This window comes from Oryctolagus cuniculus, chromosome 2 (assembly GCF_964237555.1).
Source record: "Oryctolagus cuniculus chromosome 2, mOryCun1.1, whole genome shotgun sequence".
Classification (NCBI taxonomy): Eukaryota; Metazoa; Chordata; class Mammalia; order Lagomorpha; family Leporidae; genus Oryctolagus; species Oryctolagus cuniculus.
Genome location: NC_091433.1, coordinates 3,371,138 through 3,387,449, shown reverse-complemented (window position 1 = coordinate 3,387,449; position 16,312 = coordinate 3,371,138). Strand labels below are relative to the sequence as shown.

General features: G+C 64.9%; 2 protein-coding genes across 2 annotated transcripts; one reads left to right on the top strand and one right to left on the bottom strand.

Moving 5' to 3' along the window:
- Positions 1–6,023: 6,023 nt before the first annotated feature.
- S100P (S100 calcium binding protein P) lies at positions 6,024–8,617 on the top strand. The gene is made up of 2 exons (XM_051830064.2): positions 6,024–6,343; positions 8,293–8,617. The coding sequence occupies exons 1-2, from the start codon at positions 6,206–6,208 to the stop codon at positions 8,440–8,442; spliced, it is 288 nt and encodes a 95-aa protein (XP_051686024.1). The 5' UTR covers positions 6,024–6,205; the 3' UTR covers positions 8,443–8,617.
- A 3,386-nt stretch (positions 8,618–12,003) lies between these two features.
- LOC100344712 (MORF4 family-associated protein 1) lies at positions 12,004–14,038 on the bottom strand. Its single transcript, XM_051830062.2, has 2 exons — positions 13,427–14,038; positions 12,004–12,677 (listed from the first exon to the last, which is right to left on the bottom strand). The coding sequence occupies exon 1, from the start codon at positions 13,800–13,802 to the stop codon at positions 13,437–13,439; it is 366 nt and encodes a 121-aa protein (XP_051686022.1). The 5' UTR covers positions 13,803–14,038; the 3' UTR covers positions 12,004–12,677; positions 13,427–13,436.
- Positions 14,039–16,312: the final 2,274 nt, after the last annotated feature.

The following is a 16,312-nucleotide window of genomic DNA, read 5'->3' as shown; positions in this document are numbered from 1 at the left end:
GACTCCTCTCTGGGTGTTGTTCCCTTCGGCTGGGAGCCGCCTGGGGGGGGATCTCACTCTGTCTCTGCTCCTGCTTCCTCCTCTCCCACCGCCCCTCACGCTCTCCTCCTTGGCTGCTCTCGCAGGGTTTGAGCATAGCTCGGACACTGGACACTGGACGCTGGCCTTGGGCCTGGCGACGGCGCTCCCGGCTCCCGCATCGGCAGTGAGAGGCGTCTCTCGGCCGCGCTGCCCCTGCGGGACTGGGTGCCCCTCTGCGGTCTGCTGCCTCTGCGGCAACTTCTTTGCCTGGGTGATCCCTTTCTACGTCCAGGAACGTCTGGTTCCCACGGCCTGTAGGGTCTCCTCTGCTCCCTTCAACCCCTGGACTCATCAAGCCTCAGGGCTCAGCCCCAGGACAAACCTGGGTACCAATCACAGCGGCCCGGGAACATCCACGTTCTGCGAGGTCGTGGTGACTACGGCCACCGCACGGGCACATGGCCCGAAATCCCCTGCGTCCAGCCTGTCTTGGCAGCTCATGCCGCACCCACCCAACACTTGGGGCCAGGGCCCCTGGCAGGCCCTGCCGTGACTCACACCCCGTCCCCGAGCCCCCCTTAACTTCGACACGAAGGAGGCTGCCCCTCCTCCTCACCCTGCACCCCCGACTCCGTCACAAAACACACCCAACACTGGAGTACGGGAAGGGGCTTATTGGGAAAGCCCAGCAGGCCAGAGGGAAGGGGCGAGGAAGGAAAAGAGGGAGGAGAGTGTAAGAGAGGAGCGAGAGGGCCGGCGCACTGCGGCTCACTAGGCTAATCCTCCGCCTTGTGGCGCCAGCACACCGGGTTCTAGTCCCGGTCGGGGCGCCGGATTCTGTCCCGGTTGCCCCTCTTCCAGGCCAGCTCTCTGCTGTGGCCAGGGAGGGCAGTGAAGGATGGCCCAAGTGCTTGGGTCCTGCACCCCATGGGAGACCAGGAGAAGCACCTGGCTCCTGCCTTCGGATCAGCGCGGTGCGCCGGCTACAGCGGCCATTGGGAGGGTGAACCAACGGCAAAGGAAGACCTTTCTCTCTGTCTCTCTCACTGTCCACTCTGCCTGGCAAAAAAAAAAAAAAGAGAGAGAGAGGAGCGAGGAGGAGAGAAGAGAGAGAAGGAGAGGAGCAGAGAAAGGGGGGAGGGGGAGGGGGAACGAGAGAGAAGCACACCACGTGTTCAGGATCGGGTCCTTTTAAAACTTTGCCAGAGCTATTAGGATGGGGGTGGAGCTGACACAAGAGGTTGGGGGGAGCCTAGAGGCTAGGCTGATGTCCGGGTGTAGACCGCAGCCTTTTCCTGACAGTGACGGCCGTCGGCGCAAGGGGCCTTCCCCTGGGAAGGCAGCCAGGGACGGAATGGCCGTCTGCCCCGCCTCCCATGGCCTCTCAGGTTGCTGATTTTGGTAAACCCTGGGGAGTCGCTGCAGGCCTTCTCCACCCAGCCTGGGGGAAGGCGCCCTGGGCCTTAGCCCCACTCTGTCTCCCACGCCCAACACAGAGACCTGGGCTGGGAGGGCTCCCGTGGCTGGGTGGGGGATGCAGAGACCTGGGCTGGGAAGGCTCCCGTGGCTGGTGGGGGATGACAGAGACCTGGGCTGGGAAGGCTCCCGTGGCTGGGTGGGGGAAGCAGAGCTTATTCACACCTGGGGCTCAGGGGGAGTCGTGCTGGGCAGGGCAGGGCAGGGCAGGGCAGCGCAGGGCTGGGTTCTTTTCCTAGTAGGCTTTGCAAGGAAATGAGAAGCCAGGAAACAACTTGCATGGAGGCAGGAGCTTTGATGGCAGGCGGGACACTGGCTTTGAGGAAGTGCCCGGGATTTAAGGCTTTGCTGTCTGCCCTCCCTGGACGGGATCATGGGGGCAGCCACTTGTCACGGTCACTGCTGGGGGCGTCCACGCTTCTTCCTTAGTCTCTGGTTTCTACAACGTAAGAAAAAGCTTACCAGGCTGGGTGACGGCCCAAAACCTTTCCACGGAGCCTGTAGGGTCTTAATGGAAGGGGGAAGAGCAGGAAGAGGCGGCCGGGGCCTCCCGGGATGGACGAAAGTGTCAGCTCCTGGCGGCTGCCTGGATTCCTGCAAGGACAGGACACACCCTGGGTGTGGGGGGGGGGCAGTAGGAGGCCGCCCGCCTGTCTGCCTGCACCCAGGTGTGTGTGGGGGGGCAGTAGGAGGCCGCCCGCCTGTCTGCAGTGTCAGGCCGGCCAGCTTACTCCCGCAGTCCACTCAACCCCTTCTGGCCTTAGCTCGGCCGAAAACCAGCCCTGTGCACCCTGCTCTCCGTAGCAATCTCTGGGGGACTCCGCACTGGGGGTGGCTCCTCCCGTTCTTCCAGTCCCCGCACCTGGAGGCCCGACCCCTCCGTCAGTTCCGCTCCCCCTGCCTCACCGCCCTGACTGTCTTGTGGAGACTCTCCGGGACCCGCTTCCCCTCCCCCAGCCTCGCGTCCCCTCCACCCTCAGTTTCGAGTCCTCCGCTGCCTTCAGTCCCTGGGAGTCCCCGGCACCTCCCCAGCCCCTGTCATCCCCAGTCCTCGGGCAGGGTTGAGCGGGCCAGTGGGTTTATTAAGATGCACCTCTCAAAACTGGGTTCAGAGCTTCACCCCGCTGGCCCCAGCTGCTGCCCCCAGGGCTGCCCCGCGCGCCCCATCCTCCCGCGGCCCCTTGGAACTCTGGAACAGTCACCCCTTCCTCTTGGGCAATTCGCCCCGCCCCGCCCCCTCCATCACAGGGCCACCTACCTTTCTTCACCTTCCTCCAACGTCTGCTCTGTGAACACCCTGATCGGAGCCTCCCACGGCCCTCCTCGGGGCCCGGTGCCCACGGCATCAGGCCAGGGACTGGGTAGTCCTAAAGAATTCTCGCCCACAGAGGCCAGCGCTGTGGTGCAGCAGGCTAACACCCTGGCCTGAAGCGCCGGCATCCCATATGGGCGCCGGTTCTAGTCCCAGCTGCTCCACTTCCGATCCAGCTCTCTGTTATCAAGCACTTGGGCCATCCTCCACTGCACTCCTGGGCCACAGCAGAGAGCTGGCCTGGAAGAGGGGCAACCGGGACAGGATCCAGAGCCCTGACTGGGACTAGAACCTGGTGTGCCGGCACCGCTAGGTGGAAGATTAGCCTAGTGAGCCACGGCGCTGGCCTCAAATAAAATAAATCTTTAAAAAATAAATTTAAAAAAATTCTCGCCCACAGGCCCTGGGATCCTCACCTGGCAGTGGAGCTGGCATCCCCACTGCCCCTGGGTTCAGCCCTCACGGCCCGGAGACGTTTCTGCCGGTGGCGCCATCTGCTGGCCAGCCGCGATCCTCACACGATGTGGAGCCCCGCTCTCCGCCTCCTCCTCGTCCTCACGGGCTTGCTTCCTCTCTCTGCCCCGGACAGCCTGCCTCCCTGCTCCTGCACGTCCCGCTACACCTACCTTCCTGCCGCCTGCTACAACACCAGAAAGCCCCCAAAGCGCTGCTCCTTCGTGGGCCAGCAGGCTATTGAGGTCACGATCCTGGCCACACACAGGTCCCTGCGGGGGTGCATGGGCGCGCGGCGCGGCGCGGTGGTTTGCCTGACGCCCACTACTCACTATGGCTACTCTGACGGCGGAGGCTACCAGGACGCCAACAGACAGCGAGAGCTTCAGAAGGTGAAGCAGATCTTGCGAGAATGGGCTGAGACGCGGCACGGCAGCACCCGGGGGCCCCTCCCCCGGCCTGCCGCCCGCCAGGCCACGGCCTGAGCCAGCCCCAACCGCGGGTCTAGACGGCCGGCAAAGGTGCATGAGGCGTCTCCGGGGACATCCGTACATCGGGAGCTGTCAGGAATGAGTGGCGCAGAGGCAGGACGGCTCCTTCTGAGGATGGACTGGTAACACCCACCCGTCACTCCTCTTCTTCCCTGCCTGACCCGCTGCCCGCAGGGCCTCACCCGGACCATCAGAGGACCCCAGCCTCAGCTGATGACTGCTCCATCCAACCCTCCCATCAGCGCCCAGCCCCACCAGCCCACCTCCCATAGGCACAGCAGGGCCACACCCTCCCATCAGAACCCCAGCCCCAGGCCAGCCCACCCCCTCCCTTCCATGCCACACTGTGGTGGAATGAGAAGGCCATGCCAGGGTGGCCACTGGCAAGCCAGCGTCAGTTACTCAGGAATGGCTTTGAAACCACCTGGCAACAGGCTGGGATTGGTTGGGGCATAAACCGCCCATTGACCAGATTGGCTGTCTTGGCTATATAAACTGCTGTACCAACTGAAATAAACGAGTCTGCGGGCTGCTCGCCTCAGGCCTGCTTTCACCCGACTCCAGGGGTCTGTGTGGTGACTCTGCGCCTCTTGCCCCCACCACGCTGCTCCTCTCAGAAACGAATCCACTGCAACGTTGTTGAGAAATCAGTGGCAACATCTGGCGCGCCAACGTGACAGAGAGAGACAGCGTGTGGGACTGGGCGAGGCCCCCCTGGATTTCGGCAAGAAGGCCCCTCGGTGTCTTGTGTGCTGTTCGGTTCTGTGAGGGTGAGCACAGAACCCCCTCCTACGCCCCTTTCCTTGTCCTTGTCCTCGGTCTCAGTGACCCCAGGTTAGCACACACCGCCCTGAGGCGTACGTCGCTCCTCGGCTCCTCCTTTTACTTTCTGTTCACCCGGCGAATTCACATAAGGGACTGATCATCCCAGAACTCGGAACCAAGTCCTCTCCCTCACTCGAGAGAGGTGACGCTCCGGAGGCACCGTGTGGGCATACGGCATTGACCTAATGAATCAAGGAAGTCCCCCACTAAGCACACGACATACTTACGATCTGATACACCACTATCTGTTTGTCTAACGTAGGGAAACCCCCTGCAAAATGCCATCAGCCGCTGAGGTGCTAGGAATTTGCTTTGTTATGGCAGCAGTGCTGTGCGTGTCTTTCCTTTGGCTGGAGTTGGCGTGCCGTGCCGCTCTTAAGCGCTCAGACATGGGAAAGATGCCCCCCTCTCAGAATCCCACACAGATTACCAAACAGTGAATCTGTGAGTGATAAGAGCCTGACACTCCAGGCGTCTGTCTCACAGACAACAGTTGATACTCAGGGAGAGAGAGCTGGACAGTGAAAACAACAATGTAGCATACAAGGTAGCAAAGCCTAGTCAGCCACCCCCGCATACCCGTGGGATGAACAAAGAGGCCCTCTAGACAATAACTCATGTGAGGTCATCCCATCCGCACCCAGTGAGGATCCCCACATTTGTGGCAGTACTCAGACACCCCAAGCTCTTAGGGCAGCTGCTAGACCCTATGCCACCCACACGTTGAACTGTATGCAAAATCCAGGCCCTGGACTCCAGCGCCTGTAAAAAGGCTTCTGCTAACCAAAGGTCGAGGATATGCTTGTGTCTTTCCAGAAAATGCGGAACAGCCCATTTGGGTACCAGCCAGAAACACCAAGTCTGCAACTGACAGCCAATCAGAATCAGCTGCACAAGACCGAGACTCCGCCTTGTTAGCAGACGCACCTGCCCTATCATCCTACCCTGAGGAACTGCTCATAGCCACATCCGTTACTGTTTTGTACCCCACTAGCTCTGGTCAGCCACTCAAATGGCCCACAGCAATGGAATACCTCTGACCTGTTGAGAAATGAATGGCAACACCGCACCAGCTCACCCCTCCCGTCAAGCCCCGCCCCCAGCAGGAAGTGGCCGGAGCAGAAACTGACCCCTTATCAATAAAAGGCTGAGATAACAGGGCTCACAAGGGTGTGTGCCCACAGGAACGGGTGCTTGTGGCCTTTCCCAGGAACCTGCAGCCCGCGGCCCCCGGCTGACGCGAGCGCCGCTCTGAGCCCCGCAGCTGTGCCTCTAGTAAACCCTCTCTCATCCTGGCCTCGTCCCACAGGCTCTGTCACTTTGTCATTGCCACCTCTCGCTTTCCACTGGTGCTTCCTTGTGTCTGCCCAGCAGCACCTGCGCGGGCGAGGGCGGGTCCATTCGGTCACTACCCACTCGGTAAACACCGGGCTCCCACCCGCCCCAGCAGCCCCACCTGGGGAGGACAGCCCTGGAGCGCACGAGGACATCACCATCTGAGGTTGCCCAGTGGGGAGGGGCAGGGCCTGTTGATGCTTCCCACCCCTTGTGTCAGCAGGAGCCGGCTTCAAAAAGCACTGGCAGCCGCAGCCGCAGCTGCAGCCGCAGGAGGCTGGAGCCCAGCACCATGACGGAGCTGGAGACAGCCATGGGCATGATCATCGACGTCTTTGCCCGGTACGCGGGCGGCGAGGGCGACCCGCAGAGCCTCACCAAGGGGGAGCTCAGGGTGCTGATGGAGAAGGAACTCCCCGGCTTCCTGCAGGTGAGGCGGGGCCGCAGGGGCGGAGCCAAACCCCGGCAGGGGCTGAGGGGCTTGGGAGCAGGTAGGTGGGATCCTAAGTGCGGTATTCAGGTGGATCCTTGGCGTTAAGCCCCTACCCCAGGTTTGCCTGGAGGGAGAGGGACAGGGACAGCCACACACGGGCAGTGGGGCTGGGAGCAGAGTGGAAGCCAGGGCCATCCCTGCCCCTGCCACACCCAGTCGCCGTGTAGCTCGGTGTCGGGCTGGGGGAGGGCCTGGAGGGACCAGTGTCCTGTGCAAGCAGAGACCCCGCCCTCCTTGGCCTCCCCATTCTCTCCTCCCCCTACACACACACACACACACACACACATCTCATTTATTTACTTGAAAGGCGGAGTAACAGAGGGACACAAAGACAGAAATCTCTTTGCTGGTTCACTCCCCAGATGGCTGCAAGGGCAGGAGCTGGGCCAGGCCAAAGCCAGGAGCCGGGAACTCTGGGTCTCCCATGCGGGTGCAGGGGCCTAAGGACTCAGGACATCTTCCACTGCTTTCCCAGGCACATGAGCAGGGAGCTGGATGGGAAGTGGAGTAGCTGGGAATTGAACCAGCGCCCACATGGGATGTGCAGGTTGCAGACAGTCCGGGCCCTCCCCTTCCGTCTTCCCCCCCCCCCCAGCCCCATCAGACTCTGCCACCGAGGGTCCTGATGCTGATGCAGTGGAAGCCTGGATTTGGGACCTAGCTTGTGACCTTGGGCTCTTAGGGCATTGTTTCTGTTCTCCAGATGGGTAAACATGCGCACTCACCCTGTGCTGGGACTAAGAAACCAAGTGTGAGGATTTGTATTTGTGTGTGTGTGTGTGTGAGAGAGAGAGAGAGAGAGAGAGAAAGAGAGAGAGCGCGATCACGCCCCAAATGCCCACGATGGCTAGGGCTGGGCTAAAGCCAGGAGCCAGGAACTTAATCCAGGTGGAGTGGGAGCTCAGCCAGGTACCGCCGCCAGGTTTTCCCCTGTGGGATGCCTATCCCAGCCCTCTGGGATTTTGATCCAAAACATTGGGGCTGGGGGAGGGTAACTGCGGGTTTGGGCGGGGGTGGGGGCACGCTTTGAGCACCGAGGCAAAACCAGGGAATTCTCAAACTTGGTTTGCACCGGGGCCCCCTGGGGAGCCTAGAGAAGGCCACGGCTCGGCCGGGAAGCTGTGCGCTCAGTCCTGGGGCCTTGCTCCCTGGGTCCAGCCTAGGGGCGCTCACGAGCCTGGGGGCCCTGCTCCCCGGGTCCAGCCCAGGGGCGCTCACGAGCCTGGGGGCCCTGTTCCCGCGGGCAGCCCAGCGCCACCAGCAGAGGTGGAGCTGCACAGAGGCGCGGGGACTGAGCTCCAGGAACGTCAAGGACAGCCCTGCTGACAGCCACGAAGCGTCGGGACGGGGTGGGGGCGGCACACTGCTACCGCCTCCGCCTGCCGCTTCGTGCCCAGGCTGGGTCGGGCAGACGCTGGGCCTCCGCCGGGTTCAGCTGTGACCGGTGCCGGCTGAGCTCAGCGGCGCCCCCTGCTGCTGCTGCTGCGCACCTGGTCCCTTGCAGGCGATGGTGCACTTGTTCTTCAACAACCGGACCCGCGTGCTCCCCTCACCCGGGCCGCGACCCCACTGTCCCCTTCTCCCCGTGTGACCTGGGTCAGGTCCCGCGCATCCTCCTCCCTGGTGGCTGTGGGGATTACGGGTTTGCAGGCACAAGCGCACACCCCCGAGGCAGCCGTGCGCAGAGCGCGGAGCTGCACCGCTTCCCGGAAACCACTGCAGAGCGCGTCAGAAATCGGAGGGTCCCCTTCTGGGCACAGCAGTCGTGCTCCGGCGAACAAGGGCACCGGCCGGCGCACGGCCTCTCACAGCTTAGGGCGGGCGGGCACCGCCTCTCCTGGCCCCGCGCCACAGAGGCGGCATCGCCGGCCCCTCCTCTCTTCCAGAACGGGAAGGACAAGGATGCGGTGGACAAAATGATGAGGGACCTGGACGCCAACGGGGACGCCGAGGTGGACTTCAACGAGTTCGTGGTGTTTGTAGCTGCGCTCACGTCTGCCTGTCACAAGTACTTTGTGCAGGCAGGGCCCAAGTGACGGCCGCAGGCCTGGCCCAGCCACTGTGTGCGGGTCCTGCCGACTGCTGCCCGGCTGCACCTGCTGCTCCGCCCGAGTAACTAACGCAGGTTCGGGTCGCGATCCTCCACTCTGTCCCGGGAACCTCAGTCCCCCCCCCCCCCGTTCATGAAATAAACTCAGTACTGAATACTCACACGTGTCCCTGAATTACTCAGTGCCAGCCCACTGGGAGGAGATGGACGGTGGCCAACCAGGACCCGTGTCCTTGGTACCTGCCTGCACCAGCCCCGCAGCCACTGCCATCAGAGTGGACCCAAGGCGGCTCAGGGACAGCACCCGTCCGTCTGTCCGTCAGCCGCGCACGCAGTGTCGCCATCTCTCCCATGTGCTTTTTCCAGTTTTGAACGACACCGTTGCCCCAAGGACCATGACCAGTCACAGGCTGAGTGGAGAGCGGCCATGAGAGGGGCCGGTGCCCCTGCGGCTTGCCGGGAGCAGCCCTGGCCCCAGGCACCAGGCTGGCGGCGGGATCTGGTCTCAGCGTGCTGTGCTGTCGTTGTCTGAATGCCCAGCGTCTGGAGGAGGACAGCTCCCCCCAGGGCAGTGAACTGGGAGGTGGTCAGAGGGGGCCGAGCTTCTCTTCTCCCACCTGGGGAAGGCACTGCGGATGCTTCTTCGAGGGGCGCTGTGCTGGGTGGGAGGGCAGCAGGTCCCCAGGCTGGACGTGAAGGGGGGGGGGGAGCTGTGCTGGGTGGGAGGGCAGCAGGTCCCCAGGCTGGACGTGAAGTGGGGGGGAGCTGTGCTGGGTGGGAGGGCAGCAGGTCCCCAGGCTGGACGTGAAGGGGGGGGGGGAGCTGTGCTGGGTGGGAGGGCAGCAGGTCCCCAGGCTGGACGTGAAGGGGCGGGGGGGGGGAGCTGTGCGGGGTGGGAGGGCAGCAGGTCCCCAGACTGGACGTGAAGGGGCGGGGGGGGGGGGAGCTGTGCTGGGTGGGAGGGCAGCAGGTCCCCAGGCTGGACGTGAAGGGGGGGGCCAGGGGGAGCTGTGCGGGGTGGGAGGGCAGCAGGTCCCCAGGCTGGACGTGAAGGGGGGGGCCAGGGGGAGCTGTGCGGGGTGGGAGGGCAGCAGGTCCCCAGGCTGGACATGAAGGGGCGGGGGGGGGGGAGCTGTGCGGGGTGGGAGGGCAGCAGGTCCCCAGAATGGACGTGAAGGGGGGGGTGGGCAGAGGGGCGCTGTGCTGGGTGGGAGGGCAGCAGGTCCCCAGGCTGGACGTGAAGTGGAGGGGGGGAGCCCCTCTTTTGTTCCTTGCTGAGGAGGAGGCAGAGCCCTGGGAGCTGCGGCAAACACCGGCTCGCGCGCTCGCTCCTGGCCTCGCCCTGGCTAGGCACAAGCACCTGGCCTGGAGGTGGGCACCTGTCCAGAGGCGGGGACGAGTCCCAGCAGGATGGGGGCAGCAGTCGCCCACACTCTTACTCCGCAGATGGCCGCACAGCCAGGGCAGGACCAGGCCGAAGCCAGGAGTCAGGAGTCACATCCGGGTCTCCTGCGTGGGCACAGACCCAAGCACTCGGGCCACACTGCTGCTTTCCCAGGTGCGTTAGCAGGGAGCTGGATCAGAAGAGGAGCAGGCAGGAACCGTACCTGCCGTGCCAGACGCCGGCCCCTTTGCAGGCGTCTCCTGAGAGTCGCCCTCTCAGAAGCCAGGCGACCGCAGCCTGCCGTGGCGGTGGGCTTCTCCCGCTCAGGAAGACCCCGGGCCCAGCCCTTGTCACTGTCTTCACCCGTGGGAAGAGCGCCTGCCCTGGGAAGCGCTTGCGGCGAGAGCGGCGGCCATCGCCCGGGGGAACTAGAACACCTGAGGGGCGATGCAGGAGAGGCTTATCCGGTTTAGACTGGAGGCTCACAGCCCAGGCCTGGGTGGCAGCTGATGGCTACGATGGTGCCATCATCGTAGAGGCAGAGCAGCCTGTGAGAACTGCCCGATGCCCTAAGCACCTCCCAGATGCCACTCGTTAGCCCACGCCCTCACCTGAACCCGTTACCTGACCTCCGACTTTGGGACCAAGCCGCGGGGCGTCAACAACGTCGTGGTGAGATCACAGCTGAGGGCACTCCAGAGTGCTTGTGAGAGCTGTGGTTTTCCCTGGGACACCTGCAGCCCACCGCAGAGTGCTTGGTCCAAGTCCTGGTTCCACAGCTGACCTGGCTTCAGCCAGTGTACACCCTGGGAGGCGGGTGACAGCTCCAGTCCTCGGGTAGGTGACACGTATGGGAGGCTGGGACGGGTGCCAGGATCCTGGCTTCAGCCTCACCCAGCCCTGGCTGCTGCCGTTATTTGGGGAGAAACCAGGAAACGCAAGCTGTCTCTTGGCTTTTCAAGTGAAATAAAAAAAAAAAAAGTTAAAAAGATTAACATTCAGGCCAGCGTCGTGGCAGAGCGGCTGACGCTGCCAGTTCAACGGCAGCCGCCCACCCGGGGACCCGTGCAGCAGCGGCGGCGGCTCCACTTCCGACCCAGCTCCCGCTAACGCACCTGGGGAGGCAGCAGCTGAGCCCCGAGCTAGGGCCCTGCCCCCGCGTGGAGACCGGACGGGGGGGGGGGGGGGGGGGTTCTGCGCTCCTGGCTTCGGTTGGACAATCTCTGTCTCCCTCTTTTGGAGAAGGGGGGGGGACCTTAAAGCCCGTGAGGAACCAGAACTAGAAGGCAAGTTCATTGTGGAGCAGACTCAGAGCTCACACAGCTGTAACGTTTCCTGAGCTTCCCGAAGACGGGGGGGTGGGGGGGGTGGGGGTGTGTGTGTGTGTGTGTGTGTGTGTGTGTGTGTGTGTGTCAGCATCTCCCCGCAGAGGCTCACTGCATGTGTGGGGTGTGAGTGTGGGGTGTGTGTGTGTGTGTGAGGATGGGTGTGGGGTGTGTGTGTGTGCTGTGTGAGTGTGGGGTGTGTGTGAGTGGGGGGTGTGTGTGAGTGTAGGGTGTGTGTGAGTGTAGGGTGTGTGTGTGTGTGTGCTGTGTCTGTGTGTGGGGGTATGAGTGTGTGCTGTGTGGGGGGGTGTGAGTGTGTCTGAGTGTGTGCTGTGGGGGGGTATGAGTGTGTGTTGTGTGTGTGTGTGCTGTGTGTGTCTTGAGTGTGGGGGGATGTGTGTGCTGTGTGTCTGAGTGTGGGGGTGTGGGGTGTGTGTGTGGCATCTCCCCACACTTCGCTCGCTCTGGTCCCTGCGTCTCAGACCCTCCCACCCCTCCTGAGGGCTGTGCCAGCCACCGGGAAGCCCTCCTCTCCGTGGGGCTGCCTGCGGTGGTCACACCCCACACGGGCGTCCCCCGCACCCCGCGCACACCTCTGCGCGCTCCCTGCTGAAGGGCGTCCCGCACCACCCGCCATGGGGCGGGGCCTGGCGCAGTGGCTTAGCCGGCGCTGGAGCTGCCGGATGCTGTGCCTGGGTCCCTGCGCCAGGTGCCCGACCAGGACGGGTTCCGGGCTCCCAGCTGGCCCAGCACCCGGGAGCGAACAGCGGGGGTTCCGTGCTCAGCTCCCCACCTGACCCCCACACCTCCAGGAGCCCGACGCCATGAGGACACCGGAGAGCGCGCGATTCCTTTATTACCACGCAGGGCTCTGACCACCTCCGCGAGAAACCTGCTCTCTGGAGAGACCTCCTCCTGACGAGGTGAACCCACGCCTGCTAGGCCCAGCTCCACCACGCCCGGCTCCGCCACGCCTACCACCCCGGTGCGCCAGGGCTCCACGCGCGGCCGACGCCCGTCCCTCCCTCCGCCCGGGGCTCCTGGGGCCTGCGAGGCCCTGCAGCGGAGGGGCCACTGCAGGCGGCCAGCTGTCTGGGCCCACCGCCCCGGCCAGCGTCCCACCCCTCCTTCGCGCAAACACGCAGGAGGCCCCCGGCTTCCTCTGGCGACGCAGAGGGTCTCCCTCAAGCCGTCCGCCCGTGGGCCCAAGGGTGCAGGGCCTTCCTCCTGCTGACCCCCGAGCTTCCGCGACCCCACAGCCCAGCGCAGTCAGGTCACGCGGTACCAGCACACAGGGCAGTGCCCACCGTCCAGCAACGGCTCGGAAGTAGCTTTTGACGGGGCCCCACTTCTCTTGGTGTTTCTCCAAAATGACGCATCTGGCGACTCGGACCCTCACGAGGGCACCAACCACTGACCGGGGAGGCCGTCACCCGGCGGGGGAGCAGACGCAGAACGGACCGCAGGCGCCGCGCGGCTTCCTCGGCGTGACCAGGGCCGCCCCCTGGGAACCTGCAAACCGGAGACATTCACCGTCATCACAGGACCCCGGACGGCCGCACCCTCCAGACAACCCACCCCACCTTCCAGAACATTCTGGAAGCTTCTAGGGCCGGCCTGACTTTCCCACTCGCTCCCTCCCCCGGCCCCGGGTTTCTGGTTTCCTCCCCACTCCCTCCGTGCCTGGCCGGGCCCCGGCGCCAGACCCAAGTCCGAGTCGCTTCCACCGCGTCCGGGAAAGCCGGGGCGCCGTCGCCGGCCTGCACCGGCTCCCCCTCCCCCCCACTCCCCTTGGCCCCTCGCAGCGCCGCCTCCAGCTCCCCTCGGCCCCGCCCCGCACCTGACCCCCCCCCCCGACTCCCCTCTGCCCCTCGCCACCCTGCACCTGGCTCCCCTCGGCCCCGCCCCCGACCCCCCCCCGGCTCCCCTCTGCCCCTCGCCACCCTGCACCTGGCTCCCCTCGGCCCCGCCCCCGACCCCCCCCCCCCGGCTCCCCTCTGCCCCTCGCCACCCTGCACCTGGCTCCCCTCCCCCCCGGCTCCCAGCGCCCTCGGCTCCCCACGGCCCCCTCGCCCCCGGCCCCCCGCCCCGCCCCCGGCTCCCCTCAGCTCCTCAGCCCCTCGACCCTGGCTCCCCTCGCCCCGGGCTCCCCACGGCCCCCTCCCCCCCGGCCCTCCTCGGCCCCTCGCCCCCGGCTCCCCGGCCCCCACGGCCGCCACTTCCGGCCCCCACCCGCGGCCCCGGCCCCCGCCCCGCCTCACCGCGCCGCGCTCACGACGACTCGCTCCGCTCTATCCGCCGCACCAGCTCCACCAGCATCTCGGCCATCTTGGCCGCCTCGCGCGCCTTCTCGTCGGCCCTGTCGGGCCTGGCCGCGCCGCCGGCGCCCGGCAGGTGGTTCAGGGCGCTCTCCTCCGACGCCTCCACCTGCGTCTTGATCTGGATGAGCAGATTGTCCATCTCCCACAGCTTGCCGCGGTTCCGCAGGGGCGCGCGCCCGTGCTCGCGGCGCAGCGCCGCGATGTCCTCGCGCATCTCGTGGATGACCGGCAGCAGGAACTGCTCGAAGTCCTCCTCCGGCTGCAGCACCGCCACCTCCTCGGGCTCCGCCAGCTCCACCGCGTCCAGGGGCCGCATCGTGCGCCGCGGCGCTCGCCTCCTCCGGGGGCGGCCGGCCAGCAGCCACCGCTGGGGTCACGGCGGCCCTCGTCGGTAGCAGCCCCGAGTACCGCTCAGTTCTCTTCTTGCTCCTAACGTTCAGTCTCTCGCTTCACAACCGCCGGGGGAGAAAACGCGTCGCTGGCAAACAGCCCCGCGCCCCCAACAAGCACCCGCGGCCGTCAATCAGCCAGCCCTGGCGTGTTTACGGCCCTTTCACGACGTACAAGGCCACTTTACGGCCACGCCTCGGCAAGATCGCGGAGCGGGCGCGCGCACGTAAAGGAGCCAGAGGCGCGCGCGCATGCGCCCACGGCCGCCGGGCTGAGCTAGTGCGAATTTAGGGCTCAGGGGTTTGCTGGTCGCGGTTTGCTCGCTTCCCGCTAGAGCGCTTCCTTCCTGGAGGGCTCGGCTTTGGTTTTTTTCAGGTAAAACCCAGCCTCTCCGTCTTTGAATAAGGCTGGCTGGTCCTCACAGCGCTTTCTGTCCAAGCAAGCACTGGCGTCCATTAAAGTTGCATTTATTTATTCGAAAGCTGGAGACGGAGAGATCGCCTCTGGACTCCTCCAAGGCCCGCAACAGCCGGAGCTGGGCCAGGCTGCAGCCAGGAACCCGGAGCCCCCCGGGTCTCCCCCGTGGCCGGGGTGGGGGTTGGGGGGGGTGCTGGTACCCGAGCCGTCTTGCGCCTCCAGGGTGCACCCAGGATTCTTGCACCCACGCACTGCAGTGTGGCGTACAGGTGTCCCGACCATTGCACCGAACCCCGACCCCGCTTGGGCGATCCGTCGAGCTCAGCGGGGAGACCGCTTAAAGCCGTGCTCTGGGTCGGAACGCGAGCTCAGCGCTCGGGGGCCGCAGCCCCACGTCTACACCGCAGCTCCCCGCAGCCCTCCCCTCTCACGCGCGGCCCACTCCCACGCTGTGTCCAGGGGAGAACTCGCTGCCCTCGGCTCTGGCCGGTAGAGCCCGGTCTCCTTCGCCCTCGGCAAAGGGCCACCTCTGCTGTCAGCCCTTCCCGGGGTTGGAGGCGAAGATCCCCGGAGTCCCGCAGGGGCCGGCCTCTGCAGCACACCGGGCCGTGAGCCTGCGTTCCGGCCCCGTTGGCCGAGACTCCCGCTCCCCGTGGCGCCGAGTGGACATCTCTGACGGCGGTGGCGAAGCCCCTCTGAGGCAGGATGCGCCGTTGGTGTGTGCTGCTCAGACGGACAGCGACCGACGGACACGATTCTCGGAATCCTTCCACTGACACCAATTCTGTTTGTTTATTTGAAAGGCAGAGTTACAGAGATGCGAGACAGAGGGGTCTCCCGTCCGCTGGTCACTCCCCCAGTGGTGCTGCCCTCCATGATCCCAGAGAGCCGTGCACGTTACAGCCACCAGAGCACGGCGGTGAGAACCGGGACCCCCGCGCTGCCCCGTGGGCGCCCCACTCGGCCACAGCCGGGCGGCTCAGACATTGTCTTCCCAGGGCAGAGGCGCTGGCAGATGTGGCTGCCGGTGAGGCACCAGCTCTGCCCCGTCTTGCAAACAGTGGCCTCCCCTGCACCTCTCACCCGCCCTCTTCTCGGGGAGGGGAGGGGAAGGGGAGCGTTCCCGAGTCTCCCACCGGATCCTGGCTCCACCCTGAGGCCGCGTTTACTCCAGACACAGCCAAACTGGCTTCGGGCTTCAGCATCCGCATCTGGGGGCGGGGCCCGGACCTCCAGGCCAAGAACATCAAGGTGGGGCAGTTTGGCCAGCATCTCGTACCCATCCAAGGACTAGACGCTGACCACGCTTGTGTGCACTCAAGAGGATCTGGGTGCACTGGCCCACAAAAGGACTGGACGAGGATTCTCACAGCAGCTTTGTTCTAACACCACCCGGATAAAACCGCCCAGGTGTCCATCAGCGGGGGTACAGGCGAGACAAACGCGCTGTAGCCGTGCACCGCCCAACAGAGACGTCTGTGTCAGTCTGGTTGTGCTGGTAAAACAACGCACAGCGGGCACTCACGCTGACACAGGTCTCGCCTGGCTCTGGAGGGTTCGGAGACCACGATCCAGGGGCTGGAGGCTCTGTATCTGCTGACGGCCACCCCCAGGCTCACAACGGCAGCTCCTTGCTGTGTGCTGACTGGTGGGAGGAGCGAGGGGTCTCCTGTCTACATCTCGTTTGTCCGGAAGATGCATTTATTTATGTGGTTATTTGAAAGGCAGATGACAGAGGGTCCACCTGCAAAGGTACACAACGGCCCGAGCTGGGCCAAAGTGAAGTCCAGCGGCAGAAACTGCATCAGGGTCTCCCAGGTGGGCGGCAGAGACTTGGTAGCTGAGCCGTCACCTGCTGCCTCCCAGGTGCACGGGATCAGGAAGCCCCATCAGAGCCAGGACTGGAGCCCGGAGCCCCGACACGGCCGCAGGCATCCCAGATGGCGTGCTCACCGCGGCTCCAACCCCCGCCCCCGCGTCCCCCTTTTAGAAGGTGGCCAGTCACATCCGAGTGACCGA

What these genes read in the sequence shown, in the direction of transcription:
- S100P (XM_051830064.2), top strand. Translation starts at nt 6,206, where the DNA reads ATGACGGAGCTGGAGACAGCCATGGGCATGATCATCGACGTCTTTGCC. An exon ending in AACTCCCCGGCTTCCTGCAG is followed by an intron (nt 6,344 to 8,292) that starts GTGAGGCGGGGC and finishes CCTCTCTTCCAG; the next exon opens with AACGGGAAGGACAAGGATGC.
- LOC100344712 (XM_051830062.2), bottom strand. Translation starts at nt 13,802, where the DNA reads ATGCGGCCCCTGGACGCGGTGGAGCTGGCGGAGCCCGAGGAGGTGGCG.